The sequence below is a fragment of the Vitis vinifera genome, chromosome 11 (genome assembly GCF_030704535.1).
Source record: "Vitis vinifera cultivar Pinot Noir 40024 chromosome 11, ASM3070453v1".
Taxonomy (NCBI): domain Eukaryota; kingdom Viridiplantae; phylum Streptophyta; class Magnoliopsida; order Vitales; family Vitaceae; genus Vitis; species Vitis vinifera.
In genome coordinates this window covers 3,410,394-3,437,775 of record NC_081815.1, presented here as the reverse complement: position 1 = coordinate 3,437,775, position 27,382 = coordinate 3,410,394, and the positions used below count along the sequence as shown (strand labels likewise).

The 27,382-nt window shown below is 35.6% G+C and overlaps 1 protein-coding gene across 2 annotated transcripts; it reads right to left on the bottom strand.

Annotated features, from left to right (window-relative positions):
• Nucleotides 1-1,650: 1,650 nt before the first annotated feature.
• On the bottom strand, nucleotides 1,651-27,138 carry LOC100247411 (coatomer subunit beta'-1). 2 transcript variants are annotated; one of them, XM_010658041.3, is made up of 26 exons: nucleotides 26,818-27,138; nucleotides 26,344-26,364; nucleotides 26,157-26,218; nucleotides 25,973-26,027; nucleotides 19,461-19,497; nucleotides 19,055-19,380; nucleotides 18,630-18,761; nucleotides 18,393-18,541; nucleotides 15,986-16,054; nucleotides 15,512-15,662; nucleotides 15,328-15,393; nucleotides 12,442-12,630; nucleotides 11,838-11,978; nucleotides 11,672-11,746; nucleotides 11,359-11,535; nucleotides 11,176-11,267; nucleotides 10,972-11,088; nucleotides 9,885-9,999; nucleotides 9,667-9,738; nucleotides 8,271-8,467; nucleotides 8,016-8,109; nucleotides 7,684-7,790; nucleotides 6,228-6,360; nucleotides 5,201-5,362; nucleotides 2,835-2,904; nucleotides 1,651-1,854 (listed from the first exon to the last, which is right to left on the bottom strand). In XM_010658041.3, the coding sequence occupies exons 1-24, from the start codon at nucleotides 26,818-26,820 to the stop codon at nucleotides 5,222-5,224; spliced, it is 2,721 nt and encodes a 906-aa protein (XP_010656343.1). In that variant the 5' UTR covers nucleotides 26,821-27,138; the 3' UTR covers nucleotides 1,651-1,854; nucleotides 2,835-2,904; nucleotides 5,201-5,221. The 2 variants fall into 2 exon arrangements, with proteins under 2 accessions (XP_010656343.1, XP_010656342.1); XM_010658040.3 differs by having other exon boundaries at nucleotides 2,835-2,901.
• Between the last annotated feature and the right edge of the window lie 244 nt (nucleotides 27,139-27,382).

Here is a 27,382-nt window from a genome sequence, read left to right as displayed (position 1 = left end):
TTCTCAGAGGGAAAAAACGTTCAAGAAAAAAGTAGTCGTGGGTGGTTTCTCATTCTTTCAGTAATTTAGATCATTTGTGGCGGTGATTCAAAGTTTTGAGTCAATCTTCTTGCTTAATTTCTATTTCATCTGGAAGATTTATAACGGAAAGGTGATCTTAAATGGTTGAATTTGGTTCTATTAGTAGAAGAACAACGATACATGGGTGGATCACAGGCCACATTGAAAGCTTCAACATATGACTGTACAAGTCTGGAATTTAGTACGTAATGCAGTTTCCACTTTTCTGCTTTTAAATCTTTTAACTGAGAGAAAAATTTTCAAGACTGGTTTCTAGAGGAGTGTCGGTGGATCAAATATGCTCTTTAATCGTTTTCGTTGTATGCATGGGAAGTAGTTATAAGGTCACTAAATTGCACCACAAAGAGTTCACGGGACAGGAGGCAAAAGCGCTTATAACTTCTTTTGGTGAAAAACCCATAAAGTTCCTCGCAACCATATATTATCAATCAAACTGATCCAACGTGTCCGTTGAAAATTTGTCCGACCGCGGTCCATCACATCTTTTCCAAATCATTGTTTAGATAATAAGAGGTAATCGATTTACAGCCACAAACGCATTTTTAACATTCTTAAATGCTTCAAGAATGTGATTTATAAATTTAAATTTTTAGCCTTTAATTTTTTTTTATAGAGGAAATGTGTTTGTAATTTAGAGGGAAGCGAAGATGAGTTTCTAAGTCATCAGACGACATAAAACAGGGTGGTCCCTATCAGCAGCGTATGTAGGTCAGAACTCGATGCCCTTGAAAGATAAGATGCTTGCCTTTATGTGAACGGCCTTAGGTATTAACATACCTAACTAATCCACTCACATGAGTCAGTTGCCGGGTAACCCAGCTCTCCCGTTTAGGCAACTTGAGTCCAGTGGTATTAAAGACATGGCATCGTGAACTCTTGCAAGCCTTTTCATAAATTTAAAATTCATGGCCGGCGCCGTAAAGGGAAGAGAAGTTAAAAAACAGACCTCTGACCCAGGGACCTTTACTAGCATTATAATGCACCACCATACATACTCTCACCGGAGATGATCATCATTTGTTTAAAACAAGCTTTAACATTGAATACGTGGTTTTTTTTTTTAAAAGGCGTCCAGAGAGAGAGCCAGGTTGTAAGCACGGGCAAGTGCGGCATCACATGGTAAGTCGAACAAAAGCAGCTTTTGTGAAATTTGGATTTATTATTTCCTGGGTGAATTGGTTTTGTTGTCTAACTCGCGAATTTCCATTTCTTTATCCGTGAATATGTCAGGCACGTGAGAACAAAAGCTCTTAGATCAAAATCATTGGGTCTCTATCTCTACTGAGAAAGTGAGTGGGATTCGTAGAAGCTAACAATCCTACCAAAAACGAAACAAAGAAAATGCCAGCTCAGTTGAAATACCCATGATCAATAAACAACCATCTTCTCATATAAGTATTGTGATTATTTTGATTCTTCGGGTCGCCGACCACCTTTGTTCTTGCCGGTGCATAATGCTCTAGATTGGAGAGGGAATCCAATGATTGAGCATGATTGAAACATTCTTTATCACAATAATGTGAAGATAAAAGAATATTATAAAATTGTAAAAAGAAAAGAAAAGAAAAATTATCAGAAAGAAAAATTTTCTTTTCTATACCGCTCACAATCATTATAGCTGTTACATATTATTATACATACAAAAAGCAAGGAGAAGCTTCCAAGAATGGTATTTTATATCTGAGTATAATGTATGGGATCCTTTAAACTACAAAATCACTGACCAAGTAAACAACTGGTCCATTTTGGTGGCTTCTTTCTGGACTTGACAACCTGTTATAAGACGGACAGCATAAATAGAAAAATCTAATCAAAAACCTTGTCACATCCGTATAAGGCACTTCTTTTCTTTAAAAGAGAAGAAAAATTAACTCTTCATAGTTCTGTAATGTGTCACGAGAATAACCAGTCCAAGAAAAAAAAATGCAGGAACTTTTGTGCAAGAAAAGACAATAATCATGTGAGAACTCAAAACCTAAAACGGTGTGATGTAAACAGGCTAGAGAGTTAGACAATTGAATTCATTTATGGGAGCCGTTTATGGACATAGCCAACAAATTCAGGATGTTAATAGTTATGGCATTGAAGGAAGAACCAGAGTTGCATGGTTGGGGGTCAAGGTGAAGCTTTCTGGGGTGGGGTTCAGTAGCATTTGGACATATTGCAGTATGATTACTACTTAAAACATTTGAACTTTACCCTAGTAATGAAAATAGTTCTGAGTTCCAGTTCCTAATCCGTTGAGATTTTGAGTTTCTTTTAGACAGTTGAATGATTGACCATGTCAGTGCATTGGTGCTTGTTGATGCAACTTTGAGGAAGAGTGACTTCTCATGGCCACTTGTGAGCCACCAAACAAGTTTTTTCATCCACCCAACCCACCCAATAAAAAAGGAATTTGCTGAATAGAAATGCCCCCAATAATACTACAATATACTGACCAAAGAACTTCACTATTAAGTTATTTATGTAACCTATCTTCAAGTTGATTCCAAAAACAATCTAACTGCAGTGGTATTACTGCTAGGCAATCTCTCATATGTATCTGCGAAATTAGAAGTTTCTGAAGGATTGACCAGCAAGTAAAACATGCAGGCGATACCCAAAATGTACACTTCAACTACCATGATATGATCTCATTACTTCTATTGCAGATGAAATATATACATGAGTGAACATATAATGAAATATGGAGTTGGAAAAATAAAATAAATAAAAATAAAAAGATTATTATATAGATGGTCAATTGTCACCTGAAGAAGATGGCTTATGAGAGCTGGAGCAAGCTGTCTTGATGGAACTAGTGATGAGATGCAAGAGCTGCTTTTCAGCCAAAAACAAAAAGAGAGAAAAAAAAGTCAGACCTATCCCCACTCCATTGACTTCCAAATAATTGAAGATAACATATGTTTGGAAACACGAAAGAAATAAGAAAGCCCAGTATGAGATGTTTAAATGAACACAAAAGCAATATCAGAATACAATAAAAGAAAAAAGAAAAGAAAAGAAATTTCTATGGTTTATGGTTTGACGAGATATTGTTATGTTTTTGTTGTTGTTGGAATACACAAGATAACACAACAGGGGGGGAAAAAAATAAGAAAGAAACTCGGAAAAACAACTACAAAGGTTAACATCATGTCTTATTCCTTCAGGGTAAATATGCCTCATGTTGAACAAAAATCAAGGCATTAAGCAGCATATTATATATCTAGGACTCGAGACAAAAATCTCATCTCAAGCTTGCATTGTACTAAAAAAGTCAGGAAAAGGTTTCATGGGACAACACCTAATAGACTGGTTAATATACCAATACATGCCATTGGATATGGAATAGTAATCACATCACTTGAAATTTCAAATACTTGCACCTTTTTAATTATATAGGACACAGAACTAAAATCTAGAAACATACGCACCTCAAGGAGCAGTTGTTCATTGACATTAATCTAGAAGCATACACCCCTAAAAGAGCAATTGTCCATTGACATTGTAATGCACATAGTGGATAAAAAATCAATCCATGTTTAAAGCTGAAACATGTCAAGGTCATATTTGTTTTTGCCATCCATGAGTTGTGTGGGCAAGTCCCTCCAACATAGATCACAAGGTTGAGGGCTCTTCGCTGAAACATGGATTTAAGGGGTCCACAGATCCAAATTTCAGGTGTTAACAGATTACTGGGGTTGAGTTTATCAAAGATAAATGCCCCATAGAAGTTCCAATTTACTGGAGCAACTGCAGCACAAGCTTGAGAAGGATGCAAGTATGGTTGAACATGAGTAGGTTGATGCAGAAAAAATAGCATGTAAGAGCAATTGATCTCCACCAAGACTTAAAATACTCTTCAGTTAAAAGTTCATCCATAGACATGAATATGAATTATAAACCATATTAGTAGTAGCAGCAGTGTTATAAAGTTCACACGTCCTATTTTTCCTAAAAGTTCCCTCATCCTATTTTTTCCTAAGCTATTTTACTAAATATAACATCCACATAATAGGGATCCTATTTTTTCCTAAGGTGTTTTACTAATATAACATCCACATAATAGGGAAGATACTTACATTAATTATAAATCATAGTAGTATTAGTAACATTATTTACCTTTTATGCTAGTCATATGATATCCACATAACAATGGAAGACATGAATATCAATTATAAACCATAGTAGTAGTACTAGTAGTGAAAGTTCACTCATCCTATTTTTCCCCAAGGTATTTTACTAATATGACATTTACATAATAGGGAAGATACATGTATAATTTTAAATTGTAGTAGTAGTAGTAGTAGTAGAAGAAGAAGAAGAAGAAGAAGAAGAAGAAGAAGAAAGTTCACCCATATTACTTTGTGCACCCATGTCAATTTTTCCTAAGGTATTTTGTTCAAATAATATCCACATAATAGGGAAGATACCTATATCAATCATAAGCCACAGCAGTAGTAGTGGAACTTCACCAATGTTACTTTTTCCTGAGGTATTTTGCTCATATAATTAACAAATAATAGGGAAGATAAGAATAGCATCAATAAATAACAGTAGTATTAGTAGTAGAAGAAAGTTCAATCATGTAAAGATTTCATTTTTCCCTGAGGTATTTTACTATTAAGATATCCACGTTAATTATGGTAGCAGCACTAGTAGTTTCACCCATTTTACTTTTTCCTTGGGTATTTTACTCATATAACATCCACATAATAGGGAAGATACCTATATCAACTATAAGCCACAGTGGTAGTAGTGGAACTTCACCCATGTTACTTTTCTGAGGTATTTTTCTCATAATATCCACATAATAGGGAAGAAACAAACTTTTTCATGAGGTATTTTACTCATAATTAACAAATAAGACGGAAGATAAGAATATCAACAATAAATACAGTAGTAGTAGTAGTAGTAGTAGTAGTAGTAGTAGTAGAAGAAGAAAGTTCAACCATGTAATATTTCATTTTTCCCTGATGTATTTTACTATTATAATATCCACATGGTAGGGAAGATCCAAATATCAATTATAAATCATAGTAGCAGCAGCAGCAGCAGTATATGTTAAAAAGGGAGTTGGAGAAGCATTTAAAGCAAATTAACTAATCACCAGAAACAAAATTTGGATACTCACAGTATGCCCAAACAATTAACTTCAATCAGTAGAAGTTCCTTCATTATTTGCACCCCGCTCTTCTTCACCCTCATTACCATTAACAAGTATCCTGTCTGGAGAATTAACATCCACATTAACAGCCTCTTCTTGGTATTCAGAGGCTCCGTTAGCTTGTATTTCCTGCAAGAGTCCAGCAAATAAGTTCCATTAATGCAAGTGGGTATATAGATTAAATACCGATTTGACAAAAGTAACTTTTCCAATGTTCACAACAAGTACCCAACAGAGGAAGCAGAAACTGGAACTACTTTTTGGATACTTAACTCCTATCTTTCCACATTCATTTAACTTTTCTTAAGCATCTGTTATAAGAACCCCAATTTTTTCTTTTCCCAGGTTGCAGGGGCATGACTTCTAGCATTCACAGGGCCATTTCAAAAAATTGAGTCGGTGCCTCCTCAGCGGGGACCAGACTAATAGCTATCATCCCATATAATTTATATACAAAGAAGCAAAATGACGTGGTTCAGTCAGTAGGACAGGGTTAAATAGGGAACTTCAATTATTATTGCCCTTCCAGAAATTCCTAAAAAATTTTCACAGCTGCAGCTTGTGAAATTCATCTACATGCCATTTCCAATGTCCTTAAGGCAGCGATTAATCAATTAAAACCTGTTACTAGACTTCAATTCTTGGAACTGTCTTTGCTTTCATGTGAGAGCAGTGATGATTCAGATGACCCAAAAAAAGGCAAAATGTAGGAGGTGAATTGACCTCATGCAAGCCTGGGTCAAGTTCAGCATCAAAAAGCTGGTGTATTCTATTGTACTGACAAAGGGAGTCAATACTTGATATATTAACACATGGAAGTTTATACAATTAAATATGTCAATTATTAGAAAGAACTGTATTTGAGTTCCAGCTGTCCAACAAATGTGCAGGTTTTTACAGAACAGCCTCACCAGTGGTCTTGCGAATTCTTAAATTAGTCAGATGACATCAATTTATAGTATACAGAATCAAATAATCTGTTAAAGGATTGTACCCTGTGATCTGAATTTCCATTTTCAAGTATTGACTCCTCCTCATCAATTTGCATGCTTTTAAAACTTTCCATAAGGTTGATGTTTGATCTCTCAGCATAGTTCAAATAATGTTCAGCAGGAGGATAAGTACCCCTACAGGAGAAAAAACCCAAGCAATTCAAATGTCAGACGCCCGAATGAAACATGAAAAAATTCCAAACAATTTGCATGCCATACACACCTGAATCAAGCATAAAGCACAAATTCTTTATTTTTAAAAATTAATGAAGATCTACATCCACCAAAAACACAAGTGACATGTTCCAAAGACAACAAAAACAACAATTTTGAAAGGAACATCTAAAGCCCAACTGAGCATTTCCTTCTAGTAGATCAACACCCAAAGGCCTCAAACAAAATTTTGCTAGCAGGGGAATATTCTTGAAGTACCAGTAACTGCTGGCTATTCTTTGAAGGAGCATTATGGTTTTAAATATAAGCTGACACCAAGATGTAACTCATGATGCATCATGGTTTTAATATCACATCAAAGATTCACAACTTGGATGAGACCAGTTGCGGTTCTGTATTAGTTTTGGAAATATGATAAAGTACCACTATAGCATTTTAGACAGTATTTCATATATCGTTATCTTCTTCACAATTTCTGGCAAGAAAATTTTTTGCTCATTTTTCTTCCCATTTATGTTTAATCATTTAATGGCTTTGATTGTTCTCCTTGCCTCAAAGATACCCCAAAAAAAATTGCAAATCCAGATCCAAAACCTTCCTGAAACCCTTGCCCCAAACCAGTTTCAGCCACTCCTTTACTGCCCAGACTTGGTAGTCTATCCCACCTTCACAAAGCACCCCTCCACTTGCCTGCTGCATTACAAATCAATGCTCATCATCACCCCATTAATGTTAAACTAAACCCACTCCAATGGGTCAGAGAAAATCAAATCCACAAGGTCATCCACACCAATACATTGAAACTCGTCACCCATTGATAAAGAAAAACTGTTTCAACATAAAAAACAGTGTCTAATCCCAGGATCCCTAGTGGGAGCACTCCTGCATTATCCTCTCTGGGCCAAAATGAAACCTGGGGAGGATCACTCTTCCCCATGGACTTCTTTATTCCTCCACCAGAGAATCAAATGCATCACTGGAAAAAAGGATCCACTGCCCAATCCTCCCAGACACTATACTGTTTTTTGAAAGATTTATACTAAGGGTTTTAAGTATTCACTGTTATTGGTTTTGGGATAAATTTTTCTTGCTAGCATTTACAAAAGGAAAAAATACAAAACAACAATTAACCATTGAAATCCTATGAGGCATACAATCAAGACTCATGTATAAACCTTAGTTTTACATGAGATTGTATATTAAGCAATATAATGAGAGTTAAAAAGGGAAAATCAAGAACAATAGTCTATCAAATAGGATGTGTATAAAACTTCTAAGAGATACCTTTTCTCTGAAATTTTAGATTCAATGTCAAGAGCAACCTGCCAGTCCTCAAACAAATTAGGGTACTCTTCAGGATCTGCCAATGATTCTGCAGCTTTTTTGCTCACCTGCAAATCATGACATCATGCATTATGCAGTCAAGAAGGGTTCAAAATTTTCACTCCTTTCCTTTCTCCTTATCTCTTTTCTTGGTTCATTTATGACATGGGAAAAACTTAAGACGCACAATAAGATCACATTCATCATCATTTGTTGTCCTCTCTCTATCTCGGATATGATTTACTAACCAAAGTGCTTCATGGAAAACAAAATGAAATAATCAGAAGAATAACCTTGTTGAGGTCATTTCTCCAAATCGTGATTATCTCTGGAACCTTGCTTGGAAGGTAAGATCGTGCCATTAAAGCAGCTTCAGGTATCCGATTACTGCAACAGACCATATCAGAGTCTAATCAGTAAACTCAATCTCAACTTCCTGGGTCATATAAACTACCACCATATTGTCTGTTAAATGAAATAAGTAAATGTGTAATAAATTAGTATCAGCAGTTGATTTTCTATGGTTATATGGTAAGGAAAATGATTACCTCTCCACCAACAGCTGAAGGCACTCTTCCAATTTACCCAGCGTGAATAAACAAAGGAATGCGACATTATTCTTCCCCTGCTTTTTAGCCAGTGAAACAAGTTTTGATATTCCATTGGCATCACCAAAAGAAGAATAGAGGAGCAACAAACCACTCAAGTCCATGGCGTGTAAAAGGCATTCCTCAGCCATCTCAAACTGCATTAACAATTCCAGTACATACATTAAGACATTGGAATAAAAAAGAGGAGGGGGAAGGGGAGTGGTGGTCATCTGAAGCAATATGATCTAGGACATAAATACCTGAATAAAACAATGCACTGAAGTTGGATTTTATATGTGCGTATATATATATAAGCATTCTAACATTACCAGAATTTTAACAAATGTATCTCCAAGAATATCATAAATAGAAAATACGAAATATCTAAAGAAGTATATATACCTTAAGATCTGTTATAATTCATCATTGAATACAATACATCATTCCAAGATATTAACATTTTTTTATCAGAAACAAAAACATTTTCATTAACATTCCAAGATATTAATATTGTTTAACTTGCATATAAAAAATAAATGACTCAGAAAGAAGCAGATACATCATCTGGTCACTTAACCAATAAAAAATCAAGCAGTAAATTAAGGGCACATTTAGAAGACTTAACCATATGGAATCATTACAACTAGGTTTACCAATCATTTGAATGCAAAAGTCCTTCCTTTAGAATGGAATCATCATCGAAAACTGAGCCAACACCAGAAATCATAGTAGAGAGTTGAAATCATCTCATTTCATAAAATGCCAAAAAGTGATCATAGGCATGAAACAGATTAGGGCCATTTACAATGGCTGTGTAAAAATGATGTATAAATCAAATAATATAGAAAACAAGACAGACCCATTCTAACAATATGAGAAACAAAATGGACTGAATGGAGAATTCAATGCAGATCAAGATGATAAATTTCTTTTTTTTTTCTCCAAGCTCCAGACACATTGTGCATATGTAGCCCATACCATCTGTGCAATTTCCAACTTGTTAAATAAACTAAACAGATCAAAGCAACCGATCAAGGTTTTCATCACTATAACTTAGATTTTTGTCAGAATTTATGTCATTCTAACTTTCTCCCCCCTTCTTGCACAGACTTCATTTTGAATTTCCTCCGTATCATTCATGGCACATTACCAACTTCAGAAGTTCACACTTCATGTCTGTTTATAGTGAGATAAAGCACAAAAAACTTGTTGATAGATCATTTGACTAACAGTTTCAAATGTTGAAAAGTTATAACACTGCCATTTCACCAAGGATTTGCATGCATGTGTGATGAATGAGGGCTGCTCATCCAGCAATTAACTGTCAGTAAACAATTAATGGTAGCCAAAAAACCTTTCCATTGGACATAGCTAATTCTCCCAACTGCTTCCATTTGGTTTCACTCTGTACTTCTGAAGCTATTTCCTGCAAGAAGAGAAGAAACATCTTTCATAATGGAAACAAACAATTATAAGAAAAGAGTTGATTTTGATGAACTCACTCACTTACATAGGTGTTAAATGCCAATTGAAGGTTTATACACCTAACTAAAGATAAATAAAAATTCTTACCTTTGCAGTACCTAGTCTGCCTAGCTGTATAGCTAGATCAAATCTATAGTCAGGATCTGTGGCAACTTCCAGTGCATCCTCCAGCATACCTCGAGCTTCCAAGAAACGAGCCACACTAGCAAGTAAAATATATCTTCATCACATCTCAGTCAAATTTCAGAACTATGGAAAAAGGAATTGAAACAACAAGAATAAGTGGAAAAAAAATGCGGTCACAACATAAGTATATACAGAATGCACTTCCTTTTCTGCAATGCATTGACAGTATATGCAATATATGGACATGATAAGAGAAAAAAATGATAGGTGGATGAATGAAACTAGCCAACAATTTTAAATTGCTCCTCTTTGAAATTCCAGCTTGAACTGCATTACGTTAGACTAAATGCAAAAGAGGTAACAACCTAGAATGTGAAAAACAATGTTGGGGCACCCATCAGTTACCACTAAAGGAGAACAACATCTAACAGGAATGTCAAAATGAGGGACAAAATAGGCAATTTCACAAAAAAAAAGCTGCAAGAAACATATAAGCATTAACTCTTTTCTTCCTGTGTGCATGGAAAACAGCAGGATATCCTCTGTCAAGAAGAGTAATGTGAACAAACTAAGGATAGAACTATTAATCAAGAATAATAACAGTATTGGCTGGAACTGAATTGACAATTCCACAAGAGGACTACCGAGTTACATAGATATTACCAAAACCATTCAAACAACCTGATAAGAAAAAAATTGTGCAAATCAGAAGAGTTAAAACCTGCACTCCTCAAGTATCGCTATTACACATATATCCAAGTACTGTCACCACAACCAGGATTTGAGAAACCTCAATTGGTTTAACTGCTGTACCACATGTATTAACAAGTAAATGCCAAAGGTGATCATAAAAAACAAGTAGGGTATAAACCCAAGAATGTTGCAAATAGTTTCAGTTATATCACTGTCATTATGCAAGTGCTTGGAATCATAACCCAAAACAAAAGGAATCTAGCAAGCTATCAAATCAGACTACAACCTGAGGACACATCTACACCATCAAATTCACACAATTACTTTGCTGTCAGTATACTATGAATTTCAGTACCTATTGTAGTGCTCTTGAGGAATCAAAGGTAAAATTTCACTTGCACGTTGAAAGTCTCCACGCATTACAAGTGTCTTGTACTCAATCAAATTGAGAAGTAAGGTATATCCCATAACACTGCATAAGATAACATAAATAAATTTAGATCAATTACAAGAACAAAAGCAGTCAGATTGCAGAAGTGCAGCTCCCAAGCTCCCTCACTTAAACTCTTTGTCTATAAGATAAACGCGACTTTGACTGGCAAGATATCCTAACAAATACATAGGCCGGTCCAAGTGAAACATGGTGGTTACCTGAAATCATCACATTAACAATTTATATGACTGCACCTTAGAATGAAGATCATATATATAGAAATACAACCTGGAATCAACTCTCTTATACCTCACCACCAACACAATAGTTAAGTCGCCAAGAGGAGTTATTGTAAATGAAGCAGTCCCCAACCCATATTCCAGTTCTGACTCGCTCATTTATTTCATGGAGGAGTTCAAAAGCATCCTCAACACCCTGTTCATCACTAGGCATTCCACTATTGAAATGTGACACAACTGTGTCACGCTGCCAAATAAACATATTTGGTTGTTAAGTGAGGTACTTAATCTCAAATGATTGTAAAACGAATAGATTTTATGACAAATCTATGATGATTTCTCATAAAAGTGGGATAAGAGAACCAAAAAGGGAGAAAGCTTACATTGTACTTTAAGATGTAAAATGATGAATCACTTGCAATTGCCACTAAATCACCACTATCAGCCCAATAAAGATTCTGAAATATTGAAACCACCCAAAGAAATGAACTATTAGTTTCTCTGTGGCCAAAACCTGGTAATTGTGAAGTAAGCTTTTTGAGAACATGCCTTGACATTGACATCAATCCGCCGAATCAACCTGCACTCAGCCCAGTCATAAAAACAAATGAAGTCATTTGAGCATATCGCCAGAAGTGCCCCTCCATAAATGTGTTCAGCAGAAAAGGTTGGTCGAATATTCTTCTTTTCCTGAAGAATGCCACCACCATTAAACTCCATTCAATTTCCCAGGCAGGAAAAGAATTATATCAGTCGCATTTCCACAATGACTTAGAAGAGTATTCCTTTTGTTGGAAAGAAGTAGCATTTTAGTGCAAGACTTCCACCATCTGTCTACATAAGAAATAGGGTTACTCGTGGTTTCCATTCATCCCACCTTCAACCAGAGCTCTCTGTTCTTCAATATATGTTTGACAAGATCAGTAAAAACCTAATCTAGTCCATTCACAAATTCAGTACCTTGTCACAAGCTAGCTAAGGCATTGCCTCACCCAGCCAAATGCTTACTTTAAGTCTCTGGCAAGTGAGGGCAGCCAAGGAACAAAATACAACAAGATAAACAACTTTGCAACAAAAGAAGCATTGCTAATTTGCTTGGAGAAAAGCCCCCATCAATAAGTCGTGAGAATCTAAACTTTGAAAGGATCAAAACCTGGAATGTTTTGCTGAAAATCTTAATCCTTGATGTACTTTCCCTCACAGCATATTCTGCATCTGATGACCAAACAAATTCCAGCGCTGAGCCAAATGATCTATTTCTCCATGCCAAAGATGTGTATATTATGTATTCCCCATCCCCACAAACAACAACAGACCTTCCATTAGAATTGTGCTTCAAACTCTGAAATTAAAACCAAAAAAACAAAAGTCATTAACCATAATGTGACAACAAAAAAACTGAGCCCGCACATATTCTATGCACTGCCTCTTAGAGAAAAAGTAAGACTACACACGCAACTTCATCTACATGAGTGCTGAAAATGAAAAAATTGGATCTTGACTGCTAGTCAATAGATATGCATATATATCATGGCACTACCAATGACAGAGTCACACTGGGGTCAGGGAGGTGCCCCCCTGTTCCTCAGCCCTTCTAAATTAGCCTCTTAGGGGGGGAAATCCTAATACAAAAAAATTGCATTATTGGAAATTATTACACATTCTTAAAAAATTGTCTAAAAAAAATTAAAATATTTTTAATAAATCATATTTTAAATTTTAATTGATTCTTATTTGTAATTTCTAATTTAAATGATTTAAAAACCAACATAAAAATAATATCTTTGACTTAAACCAAAAAAAAAAAAAAAAATTGCACAACAAATTAATTTTCAGATGAAAACTTTACTTTCCCTGATATTCATTAATAGTGGTCTTTTACCTTTTTTAAGCTTTGTATATAATAATTTTTAATTTTACTACTAAAATTTCTTTATGAAATTATTAAAATTCTTAAAATTAATATGCAACCAAATAAAGATCAATTACAATGAGATTATTTAAATATAAAATCTTTATTTGATTGGGAACAAACATTTCATTAAAAGGATTAAAAGTACGAGTGAAGGATGAGAAATCTTTCCCAAATTTACAAAATCTAGAGGAAAAAAAAAGTAAAAAAAAAACTTAAATAACATTGAGAGGAATGCCCTTAAAAGTTGTCATCTTTGAAGTCTTCCACTTGTCCCCAAAGATCCTTGTATTTCTTTCCCTATCATACTATCCAGATCAGCATAAGACAAACAATTTGCCATAGAACTTTGCCTCTGATAATATTCCCCAAACCCTAAAGAGGAAATAGTCATCATGTCACTAATACTTCTAGGAGGAACCCAATCCAATCTAGCTAATCTCAATAGCTTGTGTCATAGTTCCAAAATCACCGGATAGAGTAAACAAAGATGATCAATCAGTTCTCCATTTCCCACACACAAAGTGCAATGATCAAGACTAAGGGCTTCGAAAGATCTTCACAGTTGAAGCAAGTCATTGATGGTAACTTTCTTGTTGGTCAAGCCAAACAAATATCTTAACCTTTGATGGGGCTTTTGATTTCCATCTGAATTTTGTTTGAGACAAAAGAACTGGGGTTGATTGATTAGATAAGATTAAGAAGAACGATTTAACTATAAATAAGTTTGAAGACAATAATGACCAAACTCTCATATTCAAAAAAGACGATGATAGGTTCATACTAATGTGAATGGACATGAGATTCCTAAGATCCTCAGCTCTAAGTCAGTGAGGTTTTGTCAAAAGTTTAATGTTCCAAGAAAAATAAAAGAAAAGTTAAGGATAGATGATATAGGAGAACATCTAATTGATAGCGCTTCATAAAGACTAGAAAATTGAGAACTTGGAGATTGATCTTCCTACTACAAGTCTTCCCAAAAATAAATCTTTGCCCTATTACCCATCACAAAATAAGTATTATTGAAGAAACCCTTTTTTTTTTTTTGATAAGTAAAAACACAGAGAAAGAAACCCTTGAAAACCTGAGCAATGGCCTTTCAAGGGTAATGATGCAACCACCTGACCTAAATTTTGGTGTCCCAACCGTTAGGTTGTGTCCCATAGATGCTTAATATAACCTTATGCCCAAGAGTTGTACTTACCCTAGAAAACTTCCAAAGTCACTTCCCTAAGAGGGTCCTATTCCTCAAAGATATCCTCCCAAACCCCAACCCTCCTTCCTCCTTAGGCTTGCACACTTGGTTCCGACTTATGAGATGATCTCTCTTTTCCTCCCTAAACCCTAACAAAAAAAATCCTCTTCAAATTTTTTCAATTCTTGTCGCTACTGATGATGAGATCTTGTATAAAGAGAGGAAATAACTAGAGATGTAAGAGAAATAGGACTGTATTAGAGTTATTCTTCTACTTAAGGACAAAAAGGATTTTTTTTTCCAACCATCCAATCTCCTCAAAATTGTCTATGATCGAGTCATAAGATTTAAATATAAAATCTTAAGGATAAATTTATTGAATACATGCTCCTATGGATTACTCCTATGACTTTTCATTAACTTGAATTTCTTTTGGTTTTGCTATTATTAAGAAAAGTTCCCCTTGTGAAACAAATTTCTAGTTCTGCCATTGGGTTCTACACAAGATTTATGGAATTTATGTCAAACCTAGTTTACTGAGGTGAAAAGATTTATACAGGTATAAAATTTAAAAATATAGGAGCTTTTTTAATTTTTTTTTTTTAATCTTTTTCTTCTGAGGAAAAAAAAAGGCTCTTTCAGTTTGTCTACCAAAAAGATTATAAAAAAAGAAAAAAAAAAAAAAAAAAAAGCATGAGCTCTTTGAGTTGGTCTACTTCCATGTTTTTCTTCCATCTAGTTTCCAAAACCAGATCATCATATATTGTAGTCAGCATAGAAGATCTCAGAAACCCAAAGACTAATACAATTGGTCAAAGTACCTAAGAAAATTTTTGGAAAGGTCACATCAGGTAAATGAATTCACACTTCAACAAAAATGGCACATGAAATCATCACTTGGATAGCATGTGGCTAGAAAAGAACCAACTTACTTGAGGATAAAGGTCACAGGTTCCCAACTCTTTCACAGCCAAAGGCAATCTTTCTCCATCTGTAACCTGAGAATAATAGATGTTACCAAATTGACTATGTTAGACAAAGCAAAAAGAAGAGAAAAAATAGTTTCTCATCCATCTCAGCCAAAAAGATGAAATCTGCACATGTAGGGAAATAAACCTCATAATCTGCCCCAACACTTCTAATATTAACTGTTTGAATTTCATTGTGTTTAGCCCATATGATCTTTCCACTATTATCCATACTAGCTACTGGTTCATCTCGACCAATTTTCACCATAATGGTTCCTTCATCAAAACCGATCACAACCCTGTAAAGTAGGAAAGAAAAAGAAGCCACATGTGAATAAAGCATACAGCAACTATATTGAGAGAGTGTGATAACAATTATTCAAAATAAACCTATATTTTTAAGCCTAAACTAAAATAACCCAAATAGTGAAAAGAAAATAAAAGAGCTATAGTGTGAATTGTTTACTTTCATGGTTAGAGTAAGCATAGAAATTCAACCATGTCAAGGCATCGAATAGATAATTTTGACATCCTTGTACTATTCTAAACTAAGAACATCAGCATAGAACTCCCTGCAAATTCAAATCCTGTGGGAAAGAAATATTAAAATTAAGACCCTTACCGTCGTGAACCTCTCATACATCCCAGGGCCCAAACTCGTTCAAGTCCATAATTTAATGTGTTTTCAAGCCTGTAAATTGCTGAGCATGGTTAACAAAATTAAAATTAAGATTAGGCAAAGATGAATAGATAAATAAATAAGTAAACTTATGAGGCACACATCACAATTTGTGCCTTGTAGCCTACTTACCAAAAACCACAACTTGCAAAACAAATTGAAGTCATCAACTCAGCATTTATGGGAATTTCAAACCAGAATTCATCAATAGATAATAGATGAAGCACCAACTGAGCACAAGATAAAAGAGAAGCGGGAGAACTATGTCACGGGGTAACAAAGACCAATAACAGCACTAAGAATTAACAACTGATTTAATTGAAGGTGCCAACAACAACAAGAGGAAGCCCAAACAGAAAAATAGATAAAGGCACTGAGGGGAAAAAAGGCTATGGTCCTAGATAAAGCAATATGATGAAAAATAATTCGTACACCTAATCCAAATGGTTGATATAAGGCTCTATTGGCTTGAGTACCATATTCAATTAAGAAATAGATTCACACAACATTTATATATCTTAGCCTGTAAACAGAACCTAGAGACTGTCAACCAACAAAAGGGGTTCGAAAATCTTCTTTTGGTTTCTTGATAAAGAAGTGAGAGCAAGCTCATGCATGGCTCAAAGTCGCAATATCGACTATTGACTTGGAGGGTCCCAAGGCACATTGGTCTTGGCTTCTCAGCTCGGTATTGGGTGATATGCAAAATAAGATAGTTAAAAAGTTCAAATAACCTTAAAAAGATAATAAAATAAAATGTTCACACATTTAACATTATTTAAATAGTTATAAAGTATCCACAATGTAATTTATGATGACATTAAGAATTGAAAAATATTTTATTTCAAATACAATGATATTTTTACTAAAAGACATACAGTTCAATAATCAATTGTTTTGTAGTTTCAATTAAATGATTACAACACTTTATATTTAAATATAAAAATAAAAATATATTTATCAAACAAAGTACGATATATTGTTAATTAAATGATTTTAATATATCAATATAATAATAAATTAAATAATGAATAATGAATTAATACATCATATATGCTACCATTAACATATAAACTAATATATTACTTAAACTAATATAATTTATACCACACCATTATCATATAAAATAATAGATTATAAAATATGGAAATAAATTACCTTAGATTAATGCAACTCATACTACACTAAATGATTCATACCATCTTAACATAGAAAATGATAAACAATCTTCAAATCCCCAATTCGCACACACACACCTACGCGGGGAGAGAGAGAAGAGGGCTGCCAGAGAAAGAGACAAGGGCAGCTGCTGTTAGCCAGTTGCATACCCACCAAAAGCAAAGGGAGGAGAGGCTAGATGCAGCAATTGCCATGGACGTCAATGGAGGAAATCGATATGATGTTTCTCAACCTCTTCTTCTACATCTCCAAGACTCAATCATGGTAAGGCTGATGTTTTTCTTCCTCTTCATTATGGGTCATGGTTTTTGATTCTTGAAAAGCTTTTCTTTTGAAGAAAATCTCTGATTTTTCATAGATTTTCTAGGTTTGGATCCTGTTTGTTGTTGATTTTCTGTGATTTGAAATGAAAAAAATCATTTTTTTGGTAACTCAAACGATTCAACGAAGTCAATTCGGAATTTTGATCGAGTCAACCAAGTTTAAACAAGTCTTGATCAAGTCTGAGTTTGAGATGGTATCAGGTATTGGACTCAGCGTGAAAAGAACCAAGGCGGATATGACTTAGCCAAGTCATACCGGACTCGGCCAATACTGTGAAACATGAGCTCATGAGCTAAACATTCTAGGTAGGGAACTAGTCCATAGGATTAATTATTTTGCAGCACCACTGCAATCATCCTAAGTTTATAATTCATTTCAAAGACAAAAATAAAAAAGAAATAAGACTAAGTAAGAATTTCTCAAGAACCTCGCATATCAGTTTTAGCACAAGGTAGTTACACTTTTAAGATGAAGAAACAGTTACTTTTTTATAGGGCCAGGGTTGGAATTTAAGAGACTTCAGTATGAACAACAAACAGTTTTCAACAAGCTCAAAAGAAGTGGTTTAGGATTTTAGATATGTTGGCAAGCTGAACATCACTCTCAGTTTAAAAGAAAACATTTAATAAGGGAGTGAGCTCATAGAATATATTGGAGAAAAAGGAACCTATCAATATATACTGTTGCAAAAACAATATAAATGAGAAGTCAAGACATTCAGATGTTGTATTAAGTCTATCCTACACAAGGAAAAAAAAAAACCTTTGCTGGTCAGGAGCTTCAAATCCAAGAACTTCCATATCGCATAACTTCAATATATATCACTGCATCTGGACATAGAACTTACCTATAAGTGGTTGCATGCCATATTCTAACAGTCCCATCTTCTGAACCAGTAAAAATAATAGGAAGCTCTGGATGGAAACAGACTGAAGAAACATTGTGTGTGTGGCCTTCTAGTGTCTGAACACAACTTTTGGTTTGGTAGTCCCACACCTGTTCCACCAAAATTTAATCACAGAAAGTAATCAAATGGAATGCACATAAATGGAAGCTATTTAGTCAATAAGCATCAGATAAACACCTTGGCAGTTTGATCATCAGAACCCGTGATTAAGTATGGCTTGTCACCACCAGTGAAGTAATCAACACAGTTTACCCCTTTCATGTGGTCATCCAAAGTAAAATTTGGGTCAGGGGAGCCGAGATTCCAAATCTGGAACAGGACGCCAGATCAACATTAGGACTTTTTTTTTTTATAAGTAAAGGAGAAAAACTGTATTGAAAAAGCCGCCAAAACAGCGACTTAAAGTATACAAAGAAGAAACACCCCCCGCTCCCCTGCTGAAAACAAAACAGTTGCCAAGAACGGAGGTGCAAAAAGAACCAACCCCTCCTCAATGGGTTCCCACACAATCAATAAAATCAACTATGGAAGGATCAACATTAGGACATTGAAACACATCTTCAAGTTCACAACAGGTTATCAAGAAACATTTCCACTCACACCTTTATAGTGCGATCGAGGGAGGCACTTGCAAAGGTGTTGGTGTCTTTTGGATTAAATGTCACTTGCATCACGTAGTGAGAATGCCCTTCAAAAATCTGAGTACACGTCCAACCTTTATCCCAATCCCAAAGCTTTATAAGCAAGTCATCAGATGAAGACAATACATATGGAAGTGTTGGATGGACAGCCACACATCTAATGTAGTCTGCATGTGCTTCAAAAATTGTAACCTTATCCATAGTATTGTAATTGTATACACGGATAAACATGTCATCAGCTCCAGCAACCACCCACTGCTTACGAGCTATAAATTTTGCTGACCGGACTGCAAGCAGATGCCTTAGATGTAAATGAAATTACCATGCCAAGACTGGAGAAATTAAAAGTCATGTATGAATAACATACCTGGCAAGTCGGTGACCTCGAAAGACTTTATCATTGTCTAAGTAAATAAAAATAAATAAAAAATTCAATTAGAAGTATCCAATATTTTTTATAAGACTGAAATGATTGATGAAATTAAACCTCTGGAAACTAGTTGACCTTCACTTTTAAATTAATGTGGGTGTGTGTGTGTCTATATATACATATTAATAAGCACAAAATGCATATTAATTGAAACGTGCCAAAAGTTGGGGCTGTGGGCAGGTTTATGGTATGTAGGAGGGGAGGACTTCAACTCAGTCAGGTTCTCATGGAAACAGAATATGGGCAGTACGGTGTCTGCAGATATGAGAAGAAGGTTTACAGAGGTCATTGAAGAGTTAGAATTGCATGATCTACCATCATCATAGATTGTACATCATGCAATTCTATGAGGAGGGTCTGTGGGAGGTTCCAGGTTCAAGTCCCAACAGGGACAAAATTTACCTATCAAAAAAAAAAAGAGAGAGAATTGCGTGATCTACCACTGTTAGGAGGTTCCTTTACTGGGAGTGGGGGGTTGAACAATCAATCCTTATCAAGACTGAATTGGATTTTGGTGTCTGAATCGTGGGAAAACCATTTCAGTGGTGTCCTTCAGAGTATTCTGCCTAAACCAGTGTCAGACCACTCTCCAAGTCTTTTAAACAGAGGAGGGATGAGGAGTGGTGCTAGTCCATTCAGGTTTAAAAATATGTGGTTGGAGGCGGAGGGTTTTAAAGATCTCTTAAAACGGTGGTGGACGGGGTACAATTTTAGAGGTTCTTATAGCCTTATTCTGGCTGCAAAACTAAAGGCATTGAAATCTGATTTGAAAAGATGGAAGAATATGGTCTTTGGTAACGTGTCCATTAGGAAGGAGTAGATGTTCAAAGAGATAGGTTTTTGGGATTCGAAGGAAAGGGCGAGGGTTCTTTCCCTTGAGCAAGCAGAAGCTAGAAGGAGAGCTAGGGAGGATTTCATGAAGTAGGCTCTCTTTGAAGAAACCTCAAGGAGACAGGAGTCCAAGGAGATCTAGCTTAAAGAAGGGGATAGAAATACGAAAATCTTCCATAAGATGGCTAATGCACATAGGTGAAGGAATTGCATGCTGAGGATTAAAATTAACGGGGTATGGTTCTATGAGGAGAATGGGATAAGGGAAAGGGTGGTCAGGGCTTACAACACTCTTTTATTTAATCTAGAAAAGTGGAGACCTTCCATCAATGCTTTAGATTTTAAAGTTTTAGAGGTGGAAGAGACAGAAAGGTTGGATGAACCATTTTCTAAGGAGAAGGTTTTCAGCGCCTTATAAGGGTTAAATGGGGACAAGGCTCCAAGTCAAGATGGGTTTTCCTTGGCTTTTTGGCATTTCAGTTGAGATTTTGTGAAGGATGACATGATGGGGTTTCTTAAGAGATTTTTATGACCATGGGAGATTTGAGAAAAGTTTTTTTTTTTATATAGGTAAAAGCGCAGAAAAATATTATAAATAAAGAAAAAAGGGCGCCCAAAGGCCATCTCATAGCATACAAGAAGTATACAATAGGCACCTAAAGGCATAAACAAAAAAGAAGAGATGAAACAAAAAATCTCACCCGCCCTCATCTAGAACCCAACTACTCAAAAAAATTGATTAAAGGTAAAGGACCTTCATCTATAAACATCCTAGTCCAAGACCAAAAACTATATACAAAAGAATTCTTCATCCTATGAATCGTGAATCAAAATTTCCTCATTATCGAAGGCAACCCTGTTTTTTTCCTTCCAAACTATTCAAAAAAGACATAAGGGAGCCGTCATCCAAGCCTTTTTACGTTTCTTGCCCATGAAGGAACCATGTCAACCAAGGAAAGTCTCTCTAACCAACAAAAAAGTACCTAGTCACACCAAAAAGAGCAAATAACAACTCCTACAAAACCTTACACTTAGTGCAATGGATAAGAATGTGATCAATAGACTCTTCTTCGACAAGACAAAGGGAACATCTGCTAGCTAGGGATCACCCCCTCCTCTTCAGTTGATCCAAAGTTAAGGTTTTACCCCACGAAGCTTCCCAAGCAAAAAAACCCACTTTGGGAGGATCACAAAGGCTCCAAATGATGCTCCTCAAAAACAGGATTGCAAATCCAGGCTCCAATGCACCTTAAAGGACTTAACAAAAAATTTACCATCTTTAGTCTTTTTCCAAAGCACTCTATCCTCCAAATTTGTACAAACCCTCTTCCCTTGTATTGTCAAGAGGCATCTAACACCCAAACCACCCTCACTTTTATCTAAACAAACAACCGCCCACCTTACAAGATGGGACTTCTACTCCAAAGCTCACCTGCCCCAAAGAAAGTCTCTCTGGATCTACTCTAATCTCAATCTAACCAGTCTTAAAATGCATAACAATGATATGAAGTAAATGGGCATACTAAACAAGGTGCTTTGAATGAGAGTAAACCTTCCTCCTTTAGATATAAATTGTCTTTCCCATATGGCTAACCTCTTACGAAAGCTCTCCTCCACCCCATACCAAACCGCTACTGATTTGTACAGAGCACCTAAGGGAAGCCCTAAATAAGAGGTAAGGAGCACCCCCACCTTGCACCTGAGCTCAAGAGCCAAAATCTCTGCATTTTCCATCCTTACCACCAGTAAAATCACACTTTTTTCCAAATTGATTCTCAAACCAGAAATGGCTTCAAAACAACTTTAGTAACCAGCTCAAGTAAGCCATTTGGTCTTGAGAAGTCTCACAAAAAAAAGAGCGTATCATCAACAAACAACAAATAAGTAATTACAGTCCCAATTCCACCCCTCCTCTTCACCCTACAATTGGAAAAAAAACCTCCACTCATTGCTTTATTGATTAGGCTACTTAAAGCCTCCATCCCAATCACAAATAAATAGGGTGAAAGAGGATCCTCTTGCCTTAATCCTCCTAGTGTTGTGAAAGAAACCCAAGAACATCGCGGTAGAAATACACCACCTTATCTAGCCTACCCACTTCTCCCCGAAGCCCATTTTTTGCATCACCAGAAGTAGAAAATCCCAATTTAAATGGTCATATGTCTTCTCTATGTTAAGTTTGCACAACACACCACTCTCATCACTTTTTAGCAAAGAATCTATAACCTCATTAGCAATTAACGCAACATCAAGGATTTGTCTTCCCTCAACGAAAGCATTTTGGGATGAAGACACCACCTTACCTACCACCTTCTTCAGCCTATAAAACCTTTGCCAACAGCTTGTATAGGCCTCCCACCAAACTAATAGGTTTAAAGTCTCTAAGGTCTTCAACCTCTCCTTTTTTATAGGACTAAAACCAGGAATGTAGCATTCAAGCTCCTTACAAATCTTTCATGCTCATGGAATTCTTTGAAGAACCTCATATCCTTGTCTTCCACGAATTCCCAACTAAACTGCCAAAACACTAAAGAGAATCCATCCGAGCTCGATGCTTTGTCCCTAGGAGGTTTGAGAAAAGTCTCAATGCTACATTTTTAGTGTTAATCCAAAAAAAAAAGGGGGAGCAAAGGATCTTAAAGATTTTAGGCCTATTAGTTTGGCAGACAATTTGTATAAAATCTTAGCAAAAGTCTTAACTAAGAGACTTAAGAAAGAAGTGGGTAAGGTGATCTTGGTGTCATAGAACGCTTTTGTAGAGGGTAGATAGATTCTTGACATGATGTTAATAGCAAATGAAGTCATAGACTCTATGATGAAGAGTAATGAATGTGGGGTCTTGTGTAAGTTAGACATTGAAAAGGTGTATGATTGTGTTAATTGGAATTTCTCAATCTCCGTGCTTGAGAAGATGAATTTTGGTTGGAAATGAATAGGATGGATTTAGTGGTGTATCTCCTCAGCAAGGTTTGCAGTGATTGTGAACGATATTCCTTCGGGTTTTTTCCATAGTTCTAAAGGTTTGAGACAAGAAGACCCCTTGTCTCCATATTTATTTTTTATTGTGATGGAGGCTAATAGTTATCTCCTTAAGAGAGCTAAGGAGGGTTGTTATCTTATGGGTGTTAAGGTGAGGGACGAAGGTGGTGTAGGGGAGGAGGTGTCACATTTGTTGTTTGCATACGACACTCTTGTTTTTTATGAGGCTTCCCAAGATCAAACAGTTCACCTAAGTTGGTTGCTTATGTTGTTCGAAGCTCTACTGGGGCTGAAAATTAATCTAAATAAAAATGAGTTAATTTTTATTGGTAGAGTGGACCATTTAGAGGAGTTGATGGAAGAATTAGGGTGCAAAGAAGGCAAACGCCTAGCTATCTACCTTGGTCTGCCTTTGGGTGCTCCCTTGAGATCAGTGGCAACTTAGGGTGGGGTGGAAGAAAGGTTTTGTAAAAGACTCTTAATGTGGAAAATGTGATACATCTCTAAGAAGGAAGGCTTACGTTAATCAAGGGTACTTTATCTAACCTTCCCATATATTTTATGTCTTTATTCAATATTCTAAGAAAAGTCAAGCTAAGGTTGGAAAAAATTTAAAGAGATTTCCTCTAGGGACGGGGAGCGTTGGAGAATAAGATCCATCTTGTGAATTGGTCGACAATGTGTACAAAAATGAGAAAAGGGGGTTAGGTATCAGACATCTTTCTTTGTTGAATAAGGCGCTTTTATGCAAATGGAATTGGTGGTTTGCAATAGAAAGAGGAGCCTTCTGGAATCAAGTCATTAGTGGTAAATATGGAGATTGGGGAGGAAGAGGGCAATTGGCAATCCTGCGAAGTTAGAGTTGGGTATGGTGTGGGGCTTTGAAAGTCTATCAAGAAGGAATGGAATGGTTTCCATTGTAATTCTTCTTTTTTGATGGATAATGGAAGAAGGTAAATTTTGAAAGGATAAATGGTGTGAGGATGAACTGTTGAAATGTTCATTTCCTTCTTTATATGCCTTAGCTATTTCAAAAGAGACATGAGTTGCATGCTTATAGGTTCATGAAGAGGAAAAAGGCCATTGGAACCTTTGTTTCTCTAGACTTTTAAATGATTGGAAGCTGGACATCGTAGAGGAGCTTTTCTTAAGGCTAAAAGAGGAGGTAGTTGTTAGTGAGGAGGAAGATAAGGTGGTGTGGATGAACTCAAGCAATAACAAGTTTTTCATTAAGCTCTTATATGACGCGCTAGAACCGGGGGGAACATTTAACTTACCAAAGTGTGGTTTAGGACTCTTAGGTGCCTTCTAAAGTTAGCTTCTTGGTATGGGAGGCTAACTTAGGAAAAGCTTTGGCAATTAATTAACTTCAAAGACAAGGGTAGAGTATGGTAAATAGATGTTTTCTTTGTAAAGAAGAGGAAGAATCTATAGATCATATTATCCTCCATTGTTCCAAGGCTAGGGTTCTATGGGATTTGTTGTTTGCTATTTTTGGAATCCATTGGATACAACCTCCTACAATTAAGGAGGCTCTTATAAGGTGGAGTGGCCTTTTGTGGATAAAAGATGCAAGAAAGTTTGGAAAGCGGCTCCTTTGTATATTTTTTGGATTGTTTGGAAGGAAATGAATCAAAGGTCGTTTGATAACGAAGAGCATCCAGACCACTTTTTGAAGTCTTCTTTCCTTAGTATTTTGTTTTTTTGGGTGAAGGTGTACATAGAGACAGGTTTTGTGCCTTTATTTGATTTTGTAGAGTGGTTGGGCCCTTGTTAAGAGAGAGCCTTGGTTTTTTGTGGTCTTGCTGATTCTTTGCACTTTTTGGCGTGACTTGTATATGTCTTGTGTACTTTGTTGTGTCGTTTCTCTAGCGTTTTTAATATAGTTGCTTTTGTAGGAGATTTTATACTCTATAAATCATAGCTAGATTTGACCTTTTGAACTAGTATACATTTATTCGATTTTTTTTATCAGACTTTGTATAGAGGATTGTGTACTTTTGGGAAGGATTTCTCATCCTTCTTTGTACTTAACATTTCAATGCAATGAAATCATTGTATTTTTATTTATAATAATTATTTTTTTCTTAAAAATGCTTGTTTAATATTTGGCTAGAGTATCTAATAAACACAAAAGATAGCAAGAATTAGACATCGAAAAAGTTGAAAAAAGAGCACCATGAGGACAAATGGATATACATCTTAAACCCTACCAATTCACATTATATACACCTGACAACAATATTGATAGCAATCTACAAAAACTAGAATAAAGAATAAAAACAAAATCTAGGCTTAAGTTGATTTGTAGGTCCATTTGGCTGAATTTTCCTGCATCAAGGAGTGGAATTTACCACCTAATTGCATCAGGCCCCTTTAAAAAACCTACTATGCTCTCGATAAACAAAAAATTGGAGAGATGCACCAAGACGGTGATATGTATACTGGCCATGATGGGCCAAAAACATTTTTAATGTCACATGCAATTTCTTATTCCAAGCAGCCAAGGTTAGTGCAGTAAAGTAACTAAAACAATTTAGCGGTAAGCTACTTTGCCAACATTTAAAACTTAGAAATAGGGTAAATGCAAGTAGCATGGTAATGAGTATGGGATGAAACAATTAAACAATATTACATACCTGTGACAGGTAATCATAAATGCACACAGTTCCAGAATAAAGACTTGCAAGGATCCTGCATGCAGCATCTTGTAATTGCAAAATTTTCTATAAACATTGTCTAAAAGCTTAAAAATGCAGCGTTATATTTTTTGACCTAAGGGAGACAAACTCAAATTAACGAAGTGAAGATGAGGAAAATTACCATGGTTCAGTTGGATGTAGATCCACTGATTTTACTCTTTCAGATCTTTGTGCAAGTTTTCTCTGATCAACAGGTCATTGTTAGCTAAACGCTACAACTTTTGAAAACTAAAGATATAACTGGATTACAAAGCATGGAAACATTTATTAGCCTAACAAGATAAATTCAAGTGGATGAACATAAATACCTTAATTTCAAGTCTGAGAGGCTGCAAATAATGTGAAAGAGAAAACAGAAAATTAAATTAGACCATACACCAAGAAAATTTCAAAAACTTTCGAAACCAGCTATCTGATCCTAACTCGACTGTTTATAGCAGTAACTGATAACTTATTCAAGTAGTCCTTCGTTAGGTTGCTGAGAAATCCGATGAAAAGGAAAAATAAAATACAACTTTAACTCTTACAGTTCAATTGTTTTGGTTTCCGAAAAATAAAATTCACTAAAACTAAAGTACATAATTGGTATTAAGATTGACAAGTAAAGGATTTCGTTTTCAGACTGGCGCAAAATTTTAATTTTTTCATTTCCTTTCCCGCATTTTCTCAACAACCAAACGGAACATATAGAAGAGAATAATCTGAACTGTATATTATCGAAAAACAGAGAAACCTAAAACCAGATCTAATCACTCAAAAGAGAAGAAAAAAGTAACCGTTACCATTTTTACAGGTGAGAGAAACTACGGTTCTTGATTGATGAAGTTGATGCGAAGAAAGAAGACCGTGAGCGAGAACCCTAGTTATCAAGCCAAGATGATGGATTGGGAGATCGAAACGACGAAGCAGTCGGTGATAAGCCTACTTTGGAGAGCGCTCGCAAGGAAGAAGGGACAGAGGGAGGGAGGGAGGAAGCGAGGGAGCGTGGCAAAGGGTGATAGCCCGATGGGTTTTGTTTTTCATTTGAGTCTATGGACCCAGATATTTTCAGGCCAATGTGAAATCCAGGCTCAAGCTTTAGCCCATTCCGTGCGGATGGGATTTGATCATGGGACGACCTGGTTGGCCTCAAAACTTATGGTCATATAAGTTGACTATTTAAACATAAGACTTAGAGAAAATATAAAAATTGAGAAAAATGATATGAAGTTTTTATCTTTTCAAAAATGACTTTTATTGACTATATAAAAAAAAAAAAGTAGAAAAACATTAATTTAAATTTTATTCTTTTTGCAAACCTCAATAAATTTAATATAATTTAGTAATTTGGAAAAAAATGCATCATTT